The 14174-nt window shown below is 38.0% G+C and overlaps 1 protein-coding gene across 1 annotated transcript in view; it reads left to right on the plus strand.

Moving 5' to 3' along the window:
• Window positions 1-14049, plus strand: part of LOC101861461 (26S proteasome regulatory subunit 4) — a 15914-nt gene extending 1865 nt beyond the window's left edge. The window contains exons 2-12 of the mRNA XM_005106409.3: window positions 402-458; window positions 3220-3316; window positions 4317-4441; window positions 4724-4909; window positions 5261-5389; window positions 8116-8212; window positions 9884-9972; window positions 10248-10348; window positions 10627-10723; window positions 11978-12187; window positions 13167-14049. Of these exons, the coding sequence (XP_005106466.1) occupies window positions 402-458; window positions 3220-3316; window positions 4317-4441; window positions 4724-4909; window positions 5261-5389; window positions 8116-8212; window positions 9884-9972; window positions 10248-10348; window positions 10627-10723; window positions 11978-12187; window positions 13167-13301 (1323 nt within the window). The 3' untranslated portion in view covers window positions 13302-14049. The remainder of the gene's footprint in view (window positions 1-401; window positions 459-3219; window positions 3317-4316; window positions 4442-4723; window positions 4910-5260; window positions 5390-8115; window positions 8213-9883; window positions 9973-10247; window positions 10349-10626; window positions 10724-11977; window positions 12188-13166) is intronic.
• The last annotated feature ends 125 nt before the right edge of the window (window positions 14050-14174 follow it).

The following is a 14174-nucleotide window of genomic DNA, read 5'->3' on the forward strand; positions in this document are numbered from 1 at the left end:
GACAGACAGTATTCAGAAAGAGACGGAGAGAGAGAGAAGAGGGGAGGAGTTGATCTTGCGAGAACTTTCGGGCGGGTGAGAATAGCCACTTTCATAGGTAAAAGAGAGATGGGGATGGGATGCTACCCACTATTGAAGTTACTGATCGAGAAGGATCAAGAGGTAGAATTATATTGATAATTGTTGCTGCCAGCCTGCCAAATGAACAAGAACACACTCATTTACATTCCTTTGCCTTTGCCCATAGGTCTATCACTTTTGTGTTTTTACTTGGTAAAATGCCTACTGAGGCTAGATCTAGATTTCTAGATCTAGAATCGAGTCCTGTGTGTGGTATTGATAAAATGATGACTTAAAGACTACATTTATGTGTTTTGTTTCCTTTTTGTGTCGTTTACCAGGGCCAACGTCAGTCTGGTGGATCAGGTGGTGGAGGCAATGAGAAAGGTGATGATAAGGTAAGTTTTGGTTAGAATTTGTTGATTGAAATAATAGTCTGGAAATGATTGAGAAAAAAAGCTATAATTTTTAACTTTCTGTATGACCTGACACAAGATGTTGTCAATTGTGTCAGCCATGACCCTCGCTTTCGAGTCTCCTGGGAAATATGAGTCCACAGGAAAAAAAGGGAATAGTCACAAACTGAAAATCGTGAGGGTATCAGTTTTGAACGCTTGTTGACTCATTACTGTATTTCTGTTAAACTGTTGGTTGATTTTTATTGTTGTTAGATTTCCCTTTCAACAAACATAACAATAAACCACCAATCAAACAAATTTAAAGTTATGAGTCCGCAAGCTTTTAATATTGACACCATCACAATTTCCAGTTTGTGACTATGCCCGTTTTTCCACTTACTTTCCCCCCCCCCCCCCCCATCTGACATATTTTATTTTTTGGTTGTAAGTACTTTGATTCTCGAGACTGACATGCTTTTGATTATATATTGATCTTAAGCTATATGGTTTTAATTAGGTTATGATTTTCCTTGAAAGGACCAAATTGTCATTGTTTTGTTTTTTAAAGTTTTGTAACTGCTTTGATGAACAATCTTTTTCCGATTTTATTTTTTACAGTAACTAATTATGATAATGTTTATCATTATTTTCTTGTAATCTTACTATGAGAATGTATATCAGCGTAATATACTGCAAATTCTTAATTATAATTGATTGATTTAATTGACTCCTTATGAGGGTAATTCTGAAAAGAGAGCGTCTCCTTCTGAATATGGCGGCTTACTTGAGACACTTCAATAGAATAAGTTTGGTCCTAAGTTCTAGGCTTCAACCAAAACTTAACATTTTATTTAGCAATGCCAACCGAGTGCGTTTTGTTCTGCTGATTTTTGGCTCCGGCCACGGGGGTGTTTCGTGGAACGAACTAACGCAAAGGTTGTTGTCTTCAACTCGCTCTCACGCCGCTTCTCGTGAATGGATATGAATTAAACTTGGCAGCCAATCAGAAAAGAGGTCAATCTTGTAGTATGCAGTTTGACAACTTTGTACTCATCCAAGGAGCAGTTGAAAACGTTTGCGAAAGTGGTTGATGTGGTGCACTTTGAAGATTTTTTGGAGCTGTGATTTGTCAAACTGACTGATACGTTGTACACAATTTTTCTTTATTCGCTTAAAATTTCATGCTTCTGTGTTTAGCGGTTTTGACGTAATCTTGAAAAATGTGGGAGTAACTAAGGGAAAAGCGGCATTGGCATTTGCGCGTGCTGGGTGAACGACCGGCAGCTGGGAAATTTCCACTGAGTGACGTCATCAGCCATCGATCGCGTCGGGCGCTATGAACGAGGCCCCGCTTATGTGAACCGGAAAGGGGGGGGAGGATACTTGAAAACTAAACGGGGGCCTTGATAACTTGCATTTGTGTTGCATTTTAGTCACAATACGATAGATTTAGAGGTAGGTTTGGTCATTTTTATTTGCTTAATTTCATGAGAGAAGAATAGAAACAGAAAAGCAAACGTCTAAGAAGTGGTATGACATTGTGTTTGCGTTATGAAAGCCTATTCCCCCTCTTGGGAAAGCACACACTTGGACTCGTCGTGCTTGCTCTGTTTGGAAAAGTGAGGCATTGAGATTATTTTTTAAGAATATATGGTACTTATTTAGTCCAGTCTGGGAAGATAGTCCCGTTTATTCATTGTTATCGTTCGCGCGTACATGCACGTGCATGTGTGTGTGTGTGAGAGAGAGAGAGAAAAGGGAGGGTGAGTGTGCGCGCACGTGCATGTGTGTGTGTGTGAGAGAGAGAGAGAGAAGGGAGGGGGGGGGGGGTAAATATCTGTTACATTTATAGTATGAGTTGTAGCCACACATGCGAAATATTCCCAGGACTTGTAAACTATAATAATATTATCTAAACGCATCTTAATCTACCACACAATAGGACACTGTCCAACAATGGATATATACAGAGACGATCTTATTTTCTATTACAAGTGTGCATGCTTTTACTAGTAGAGAACTGGATTTATTAGACTAATAAATCCAGCTCTCTACTTAAATTTTTGTGACAAATTGATCCAGTGCATTGCTTAGCAAGGAGGAATCTTTTACGTTGCCAAGTTTCATTCAAATATCATGACTTTGGGAGAAGATATAATGACTGATAATCTTTGTAAATCTGTAAAGAACGCCACTTTTTTAAACCTATAAATGTCTTTTCAACTCAAAAAGTATGATAGATATTAAAAATCTGACAGCATGACTAGATTCTGCATTAAAAACTGTACTAGACTGCCAAGTTTCATTTGCATACTCCAAGAAATAGGCAAGCTATGACAAATATTGTCTCAAAACACACCGAAAATGCCACATTTTCTCCTATAAACGTCTTCATAACTCAAAAGTAGGATAGCTATGAGAAATCTGAAAGCAGGACTAGATTCTGCACTAGCAAATGTACTGGGCTGCCAAGTTTCATTTAAATACTCCGAGAAATGAGTGAGGTATGACGAATATTGTCTCAAAACTCACCAAAGAACGTCCCATATTTTGGGTTTCTTTCATTATATAAAAGTCTATAAAAAATTAATGGATTAAAATTTTTTTACCTTTTTTGTTTATTGATGGATTAAAAAAATTTAAAAAGTTCCATTCTCGGTGGAGATACAGCTACAAAATGCACCTATTTGCAAACACTTTCTGACAAAAAAAAGGGTTTTCGTGGTCATTGCTATTTTTATTTTATTTCATCCTCTCTAAGGAGAAGAAACGGAAGTATGAACCTCCTGTGCCAACAAGAGTGGGGAAGAGGAAGAAGAGAACAAAGGGACCAGATGCTGCAACGAAGCTGCCTCAAGGTTTGTACCATTTTGTATTCTTAATCACTTCTCACCTCTCAGTTATCATGCAGCTAGTGTGGATATTGATTTCAGTGTTAAACAAAATATGGACTTCTTGCAAGGCAGCGATAAATATTCTGCTATATATGTAGATGACGAGTTATCTTTCTGTGGGGATATTATAGTGGAGTGCAGCCTTGCTTTCTGAATTTTTGTATGATAATAGCTGTTGAGTGTCATTTGTCGAATGTAATCGATTAAAAAGATTTAATTAAATATTTCTTTGCTTCAGCCAAGTGCTTTGTCTACTAAATTCGTGTTTGGTTGAACTTGACGAATGAGGCTCTTTGTATTAAAAGTAGAATTCTTTCTTCTTTAAGTATGTTATCTATCTGCTTGTTTGCTTTCCATTTTTCAAGACTTAATTGTTACATTGCATTTGTCATTGATTGAGTGATGATCAGGTACACTGATTTCATGGGAATTGAAATAATGCTTCTTGTCATTTCTAGTGAAAATGACGGGGTCAGCATTAGTCTGTCTGTCTTTCACTGAAAGTACTATCAGAGAAGCGAGAGAGATGTGAGGGGTGTGGAAAGATTTTCATATACGCTGCTTACGTGGCAAGTGATGTCAACTTGCAGCTGGTGTCTTTACACTTGCCTCTGTTTCCTTCCTCTTTCCTATCTCAGATCCTCTTTTTCCCTGGTCATTGCTGCCTTTCACCAGCTTTCTTCTTCCATGTGACTGCTACCAGTTATTGCACACTGTAGTTTAGTCAATGCCAAACAGTACAACAGACTCCAAGGTATTGTCACTTGGTGGTGGATGAATTACTTTTTAAAAATGCTATCGGGACATAATCGTTGACAGTGTCAGTTTGGTAACAGTTTTGTGGAGCTCGCAATTGCAAAAGGTCATGGGAAAGCGTCTTAAGGTTTTGTCAATTGTTTGTATCTGTGCCTCTCAGTTGAGGGACTTCTATCTGAAATGACATTTTGTTGTCAATTTGTTCCAGTGACTCCATACACAAGGTGTCGACTGAAGATGCTGAAGCTTGACAGGATCAAAGACTACTTATTAATGGAGGAAGAATTCATCAAGAACCAAGAGAGGCTGAAGCCCCAGGAAGAAAAACATGAGGTATAAAGCAATGTTTCTGCCCTTGATATAGATATTTCGTACCCCCCACTTTTCTTTTGGCCTTAAATAAGGAGTTTGAATTTGTTGAAACCAAAAAAAGTTGAGTGAGTGTAAAAATTTGAGCTGGACAATGTTATATAGATGATCTTTTTAAACTTTCACGTAACCATTTAGTGCAACCAAGATTTTCTTTATTAAAAGAACTAGTAAATGGTTTTTTAAATATTTTTTTATTTTGTTTTGTTTTTTGGTAAAAGAATCTAAAACTTGTGTATTTTACAGGAGGAGCGCAGCAAGGTAGATGAACTGCGGGGGTCTCCGATGTCTGTTGGAAATTTGGAGGAAATCATTGATGATAATCATGCGATTGTGTCTACATCTGTTGGAAGTGAGCACTATGTCAGTATTCTGTCTTTCGTCGACAAAGACCAACTTGAACCAGGTTGCTCTGTTCTTCTGAATCATAAGGTAATGTTCTGTCACTTATATCAACTCTTTGTTTAAGTATAAGTTATTATCTCTTGAATCTATGAAATGTCATCACCATCTTATCAAGTACATAATGAGCCTATCTATCACTGAATAGAAATGAAAGTTACAGGACTTTAAGTAATTCTATGATGCTATATGATAAAGCTGTTTTTTTCTTAAAGAAAGCTTTTGGTTACACTTGATCTCTGTGGCTGTTAGATTGGTATGTTGTTCTGCACATTTTTAATGTGCATTTTTCTAAGTTTTTTGGTGGGTTTTCAAAGTATTATTTTTTTTTTATTGATTAATAGTTTTCTAATGTTTGTGGATCAACATTCTTGTCCACAGGTGCATGCCGTTGTTGGTGTTCTAGGAGATGACACAGATCCCATGGTGACAGTGATGAAGCTGGAGAAAGCTCCTCAAGAAACATATGCAGATATTGGTGGTTTGGACACCCAGATCCAGGAAATCAAGGTTTGTTTCTATGTTTGAATGGGGCAAAGTTTGTCTGATTTATCAGTTTATTTTTTTGTTCAATGTTTTAATCACTGGCCTCTGATGGTCAAATTGGGGAACAAAGAGCAGTGCCTTTTTTTTCTGTTGTTGTGTTTTTGTATGCATGTAGAGATTACATTGAGGGTCCCGATTGTAAAATGATATGTGATTGATTGATTGTATAAAAGGTGTGCATATTTTGTTCTTAGTGCTGCTCTACTTCAGGACCTTTTTGCTGCTACCACTAGGTACCGCAAACTGGCGGCACATGGTCACGGAGACCAAAACCCATATTTTTACCCTCCTAAAACACTGTGTGATCATGCATACACACAGACACTTGATATATCAGAAGAAAGAGGAGCTTTTTCTCTTTTTAGTGGTACAGTAGTCCCCGCCTAAGATCCCGGTGCTCGGGAGCAAGGAAATGCGGGATCTTGGGCGAACCAGGATCTTAACTGACGAACCCAGGGAAGAATCTATGGTGACCCATGCTAAGGCTCACAATATAAATGGTCTCCCTCCACTCTAAAATGAACTGACGTGACCCCTTGGTGGGTTTATGACGTATGGCGAGCAAAGAGTGGTTAACTTTGATGACCTATCACAGTGCATAGTGGCATGAGGCATGCTATTTTCACTTATTATCCTGTCATGAGTCTCAAGATCTACGCTTATCCAGTTGCCCCTCTCCCTTCCCTGTCGAAAATTTATAGCTTTAAATCTCTGACCGAGTCCCCCGCCCCCCAAACCGCCTTTGTCGTTACACACCATTACGTTGTGAACGCACCAATCAAAATGCAGTCTGTTTTGCAAATTCGGGAGTAGAGACAACTTCTGCAATGGTCAGGGAAAAGTTCACAGTTCAATGTGATCCCGCCTGGAGCGAACGTGTAGGCCCTACCCACCCAGCGAGTGATGTAAGTTTAGGTGGAGAGCATAGGTGTGAGTGCGATGTTTGGGGAAAACAGACATGTCGGTCAGTTCACACCCCGGTGTGGTCAGTCTGGGGCAAACATTGTATCGCTTCATCTAGTTTTACAACGTGTATGTGATCACCTCCACGATAGTGGCTGATCTTTGACGCGACGCACAGTGTATTGATCTCAACTTTTCACTCTTGGTTGATCGGCTGTCCCGCCCGGGTTTTTGTTCCGCAAATTATGATCTTAAATGCAGGATCTGAGCCGAATGTAGACCTTCAGAGTGAATCAGAGCGGGATCTTAGGGGTGACTTTTGTATAGTAAAAATTCTGTTTTCTTAAAACAGCGGGATCTTAAGCGAACCGGGATCGTAAGCGGTGGGATCTTAGGCGGAGACTACTGTATTATTTATTTGAATCAACGATTCTTTTGAGAGCAAAATCTTGTGGGATAAAAGAAAACACTATCGAGGTTTTCACTGCAGTGACCGTGCGTTTCGTGCATCAATTTTTGGCGTGACCTCGGTTGAAAAGAAATGGGGAGCGTATGGTATTGAATACTGCAATTTGATTCGTCGATATTTCAAGATGAGAAAACGCTCTTTCCGGTGATATATTTCTAGAGACTGTCCTTAAAGAATTAATAGGAGAGATTTGCGTATCAAAACTTTCGATGCTGTTTTTTTATGGAACCAGTGATCGTACTGACTATGGAAATATATCGGCAGAAAGCCCGTTCATTCCTCTTCAAGAATAACACCGCCATTATAAGCAAATAAATACCGGACGCTCCCCATTAGCTCGCAAGCAGGGCCACCATCGCCCCAGTTTCGTATAAATTCTTTCTCCTTCCCGGAACGCAGCTGATGAGCCGTTGGTCGGGAATGGTGATTTTCTACCTTCCCTTGTGGGTGGTTGGTGGGTGCTCTTGTGTGGTTTGCTTCTTCTTTCCTATCAAACATCTATCGTCCTTATCTCCCCTCCTTTTTTATGTTTGTTACTCTCTTGTAACTCCTCTAATCTTCTGGCGCTCATATTACCTTATGCAGTTGCGAGTGTCGTAAAACCTCTACTAAAACAAACAACCTCCCCTTGTATTTCTAGCCATTTTGGTCAAAAAGCCATATATTTACGTCAATAAATTTCCATCTTCTGGCTATGTGATACCCCTGAAAAAAAATTGAACTTGTTCTCTATGTGCATGGAATTGTGTTTACAAGTTTTTGTGAATGTCCATTCAAATTTAAGAATGTTATGACATCTCAAAGTGAAGACATTTCGCAATTTAAAAAAATATAGCATTTTTCTGCAACTTCAGATGTTCATAACTTTGTTAAAAATGAAGCTATACGTATAAATTTGGTATCAAAATGCTCAGAATAATAAATTCTATAAGGTGGTGCAGTTATCTATGAAATCAGAGGACTTTGAAATTTCAATCTGTGGTACCTACTACCACCTATTTTGAACTTGCAATATAGAAATAAGGAAGGTATTGCTTACTTTCTCTGCTCTACGCACTTTCAAAAACGGTAAAGGCTTGAAATTGTTCGAAACACGATTCTTTTAAAGATTAAAAATCTCTGCTGTGTAAGATATTTCATTGACATTTCCAGTGCAAATATAAACACGGGAAAACTCATAATTGCTTAAATTAAGTTATACATTAGTTTGGTGTACACCTTGGTGTTATGATTTCAGAGCAGAACGGCCCCCAACACTTTTTTTTTCTTTTTTCAAGTCATTGATTTATTTGGTCCCTTTTCCTATTTTTTTTCTCAGGAATCCGTAGAGCTACCACTCACTCACCCTGAGTACTATGAGGAAATGGGCATCAAACCCCCCAAGGGTGTCATTCTGTATGGTCCTCCTGGAACAGGTATAATTTTGCAATGCCAATCGCCCGCTGCGACTTGGACCGGAAATCGGCCTCCGCGCGAGGGGTAATTTTTGGGCCGCTCAGAATCAGAAGTGACTCTCTTCTAAGTATAGTTACGGGAAAACTCCTGGACGAAAATAAATGAAACTCGGCAACCAATCAGAGGAAAGGTTAAACTAACGACCTGCCAGCGTACAATCCCAAACGATTACTAGAACCGGAGATATTGCCGTGTTTGTGCGAATTTCCTCTGCGGTTCGAAAACTAAGTGGAGCTGCGGGTTGATCGCTGCAAGTGCCCCACATGTCTTCTTTATTGCTGTAAAATTTCAAATCTCTGCGTTGAGTAGATTTTACGTACCAACTTAAAATTACCACCCATCCATTGATAAAACACTAGAGCTGGAAACTAGGTCACGCATTCCAAACGCGAGGTGCCGGCATGCAAGAGGCGCGTGATCGCTAGGCGGCATGTGATTGGCTGCCTATAACTAAATAGGTCACCGATGACTACATCGCGGGTTTTCCCGATAGCGCTTTACTGAGTTTTAGAAGGGGTGATCGCGTCACGGTAAAAACGATGTCACGCAATTCAACAAATTTCACGCAAATATCAGTCTTTAAGATCCAAAGTAATAAAGACATCGAAAAAGTGATAACAGAACTAGATTCTGCACTAAAAATCACATGAAGATGCCAAGTTTCATTCATATGCTCCCATTCATTACTGACTTATGAACAGTTTTTTCTCAAAATACATCAAAACATGTCCCACATTTTGGCGATTTTTTCCATTATGAAGGTCCTCCAACATTTTGCAAACAAAAATCCCAATAACTTTTTAATTTATCAATGGATTTTTAAAATTTAAAAACCATAGTTCTTACAATTTACTGTATTTTCATTTAAGCCCATTTTTAAGCAATTAGGACGAAAATTAAATTTTTCATTGTCATTGCTATATAATTAACTTGTGGTGCCCTGAGCTTACTAGGGCTCCTTTGCTCTTTTTCTGTCATTCTGAAGTAAGTTCAAGGAGAAATTTCTTTAAAGTGCAAGTGACACAAAATCGGTAAATTTTTAACTGAATAGTATTTTTTATTGTCCTAGCCTGTACTAGTAGTATTGACGATGAACTTTGCCTGATGGCAGCCACTTTTATGCACCAAGTATGGTCTCAGACTTGCAGATTGAAGGCATTTTCATTAGACGTTGGCCTTGGAAATTTGAGGGTTTGGGTACACTGAAAGATGTATTGTGGTATATTATCATGAAATGTCAGTATTCCTATTTGCATGGAACTGGCCAAATTAAGCAAGAGACACAAGTCAATAAAGAAAAGTTGTCTGGAGCAAGAATTAAGCTCTATGTGGCCAGTAATTAGTATCTCTTTATAATGAAATCTGTTGGCTTCGGCCAACTGTAATGTGGAGAAATTTCTTTAGTTCCAGATTTCCTCTTTGGTAGGACAAGAGGTGTTAATTAAACTCTACTTCATATATCGAGGATCCATTCTTTGAACCCTTTCTGTTGGGCTTTTTGTTCTTTGGATCAAAGGAGGAACTTTGGAGTAGAACATATTTTTGCCTTTCTATACTGACAAATAGTTTTCCTTTTTCTTTTTTTTGCATTTTTAGTTTACCTGATTCATGCTGTTTTGCTGTTTCTGCAGGAAAAACTCTGTTGGCTAAAGCTGTTGCCAATCAAACATCTGCCACCTTCCTGAGAGTTGTTGGCTCAGAGCTCATTCAGAAGTACTTGGTAAGGTTTATCAATTTATTAATGTCGATAGGTTATTTTTCTTTAATTATTTAATAAAATGTTATGCAAAATTCAATATAACTTTTTTATAGAAGAAGGAACAATTTGCTGATATCAATAGTTTTTGCCTTTTTTCCCCCTCCGCCCACTATCTTCCAGTTTTAGTTTTCCGTTTCTTTTTATAAATTTTGTAATTATGATCATGGGGTCAAAGTATCCTACTTCTTAAAGTTTAATAGTTCCATACTGTAAATTTCACGTTTTCCCAATTTCAGGGTGATGGTCCGAAGTTGGTTCGGGAACTGTTTCGTGTGGCAGAGGAGCACGCACCTTCCATTGTCTTCATCGACGAAATCGATGCAGTTGGAACAAAAAGGTTAGTGTGACCATATAAACGGCTTATAAATATTTTTTTATTGTGTTAATTGTATTATTTTACCATGAATTCTACAATGCATGCACTCGTAATATGAAGTTTCTTTGTGTTAACGAAAAATGGTTAATAAGTCATACTAGCTAAAATGGTGAGGAATATTTTAATGTATACAATGGAAAAGAAGAATAGAAAAATCCGTAGCTGACTCAAGAAAAGAATTGCTAATGACGCTTTCCTGTCTTTATTTTCTTTTCACTTCTTGTTCTGCTTTGCTTCAGGTATGAGTCGAACTCAGGTGGAGAGAGAGAGATCCAGAGAACTATGTTGGAACTTTTGAATCAGCTGGATGGATTTGACTCAAGAGGTGATGTGAAGGTGAGGTTTATTTGTAATGTGTCAACGTGTCTTGACTTTTTCTTCTTTTTTAAAAATCTCTGCTTTTCTTTCTTACTTACTAGAAACTCGTTTGTGGCTGTATTTTATTCTGAAGTTGATGTGTCTTCATTAAGTTTTCTGAATTGAAATCTTTACTGGACATGCATGTGAAGATGAAGCACCTCTGGCTGCCATGCTCTCTTTTATGACTTCAGTGTAACGGGAGTTTTGGACAAAGAAAGGTGAACAGTTTTAAGTGAATAGGATTTCAAACCTCAGCCAAACAGAGGACAATTATTTTAAGTAATTGTGAGGCATTAGTGATTTGAATCTTTGCAATTTTTTATATTTGAGGGAGAAAGGTCATTGTCCAGCTCTCTTTCTTCCTCAGTATTCAGAATGTTTTACTCTTACAAGTGTCAAAATTTTACATCATCTTGCTAATCTATTCATTATGTGTTGCTCAGAATGCATTCTGCCGTTCCTTTTACTTGTAATAGTTTTTCTGTCGAAAATTTATATGGTGCAGATGACTCCACTTGTCTTTAAGTTACCTGAGTTTATCTTCAGTTAAGTTGATCTTTTACTCATGTAACGGCACTTCTTCTGTACATTTGTTTAAGTCAAACCAAAGGTGAAGCTGAGTTCAACTCGGACGTACAAATGTAGATTGTGAATAAACAACATGTCAAAAAGTGATAGTTTTACGGTGCTCAGGAATACCAATGTAACCAGCTGTAGGGAGAGGATGAGTTTTTTTTGGGGTGGTACAAGTTAGTACACACACATTGTTAGTTTTGCCATCAGTGGAGGCTTGCAACCAACCATCCCCCCCCCCCCCCCCCCCCACCCGTCTGTCTGTCTGTTTCTCTCTCTCTCTCCCTCTCTCTCTCTCTCTTTCACGCACCCGCACACACACACACACACACACACATACAGAGTTATGCAAACACATATATATGTGTGAGCACACAGTGATTAATGAAATAAATTAATATTGCTTGCTAGAAAAACCTTTCCGGTAGCAGACCTTTTTACCACTGTAATAATTAAAACATGAGAGGGGGATATTTAGTCATGTCCTTTGATTTTTTCTATCTCAAGTTGAACTTCAGATCAGCCGCTACTTTTTTCACTCCCACAATTAACTCATCCGTAGTTGACTTTAATTGGTTGCACACTTTCTAGGGTAAAAACTTTTTAAAAACTTTTCTAAAAAGAAACTAAAACGGTTCACTTTCTTGTTGTGTGCAGGTTGTCATGGCCACAAACAGAATTGAAACCTTGGATCCTGCATTGATTCGCCCTGGAAGAATTGACAGGAAAATCGAGTTCCCCCTTCCAGATGAAAAAACAAAGCGTCGCATCTTCACCATTCACACTAGCCGAATGACACTGGCTCATGATGTCAGCATTGAGGATTATGTCATGTCCAAGGATGATTTGTCAGGAGCTGATATCAAGGTAAGCAAAAAAAAATTAAAAAATAGGGAAATGTTGTTGTGTCTTCTTATCCAATTCAACATGTGGCTGGTTTACAGATGAATGGGAAGGAAGAGTTTGTTCCTAGTGCAGCTATGTTTGTATTTTTTGATGTTTGGGATTAAAATTTACCCTGTGATAATCAAGCTATTACATTAATTGTATTGGGAAGTACTTGGTGGTTGTGGGGCAATTTGTATGTGTGCGGTAACTTTCACCTGCTTTCTTTGCTGGTAAACATAATATCCGATTTCTGACTCTCCATGGAACACACATCTGATGTCATAGTGACTCTTTTTAAACCTCACACATGCATGATTCTTGTCAGTCTCAAGGGTGTTCCATTTTTAGTTGTAAAGCTGATGACCTTTGTACAAGTGCAAAAAGTCTTACAGTATTCATTAAGGATTTTCTTCACACTGTTCACATTATCAGCAGAAACAAGCTATGATTGTGGACATTCGGATCAACTCGACCATTTCTTTTTTATTGAATGATATTGGGGAATTGAATTGAGAGTCTCCACTGGTATTGTAATCAACTTAAGCAGTTCTGATAGGTGGCTAAAGTGCCTCAAGAATAATTTAGAGGAAATACGGAGGAAGATCAAGAGTTACCCCTGTTTTAGATCTGGGACAGGGTGGTATAAATTGCCTGATTTTTTCCCCATAAAAGGTATGATTTATGGGATAGAACATTGTGTAGGGATTCTTCTTATGGCATGGTTTTCAAGGTACTTAACTCGTCTTTTGAACCAACCCCTTCAACTCATGTTTCCTTCTTATTAATTTAGGGGCTTCTTTTTATTCTGTTATTTGTATATGGGGAATTGAATTACATGGCAGGATGAATTTAATGTTGTCAATTTTTTCCTTTCAAAGACTAGTGACCACCGGCTCACTTTAACTTTTGATTGAATGTTGCTTTTCAGTCAATTTGTTACTTCTGTCTGTACTTTCAGGCTATCTGTACTGAAGCTGGGCTGTTGGCTCTGCGTGAAAGACGCATGAAAGTAATGAATGAGGACTTCAAGAAAGCGAAGGAGAATGTTCTGTATCGCAAGAATGAAGGCACTCCTGAAGGACTGTATTTATAATTTCTCATTTTGTTCATATATATGTACTGTTTTTCATATTCTCTTTGTCCATCTGGGTCCCAGTTATAAATCTTATTCTGGCTGGGGGGGGGGGGGGGGGGGGGAGAACAAAGCATGGTCCTGCAAAAAAATCTGTTGAGATAATGCTCAGAGTGAAATGATGTCAATTTAAATCATATTTCATGGATTTTTTTTGATTTTTTTTCCAAGGTACTGAACCAGTTTTAAGACTTTTATCTTCTCCATATTAGTTACCTGAGAATTAAAAGTCTGCACACATAGTTTATTCAGGTTTTTTTGTTTACCTCTTTTTTTTAAAAAGGAAAAAATCTTAATAGTATAAAGCTCACTATAATGGAATTCCTCTTATGTACCGTATGTAGGGTTCTTTTGTGAATGTGCTTTAAGATTATGTGGATAGAAGCATTTTGTATGTTTAATTTGAAGAAAAAATGAGATGATTGGTACCGGTATTGAAATAAAGAATTTTTTGGGGAGACGAATTCGAAGAGATGTTTTTCAAGTTTAATAGTGTGCTTCAGGTGTGTGACCTCTTATGAATGTGCTTCAAGGTAAATTTGGAAGGATTTTGTCTTTGTTGTACTGGGAAGAATTGTCAAATTGGCTGGTTTCAGGAATACTGTAATAGGGGGGTGAGACCAACTGGTAGTATTGTTTAAAGTTAAAAAATGGCTTGAGATCATGTGTATTGGAAGAAAATGTCAATAAAAAGAAAATATTGACTGACTGCACATTTTTTTTTTTCATGTTGTGTTGTCAGTGTGAAATGTAAAATTGTTAAATCTGTTACTTTTACTACTTCCATTTGTTTTTTTGCAGGCATTTTGGTGTAGTCTGCTCCTCCTTCTTTTA

This window comes from Aplysia californica, unplaced genomic scaffold (genome assembly GCF_000002075.1).
Source record: "Aplysia californica isolate F4 #8 unplaced genomic scaffold, AplCal3.0 scaffold00532, whole genome shotgun sequence".
Lineage (NCBI taxonomy): Eukaryota > Metazoa > Mollusca > Gastropoda > Aplysiida > Aplysiidae > Aplysia > Aplysia californica.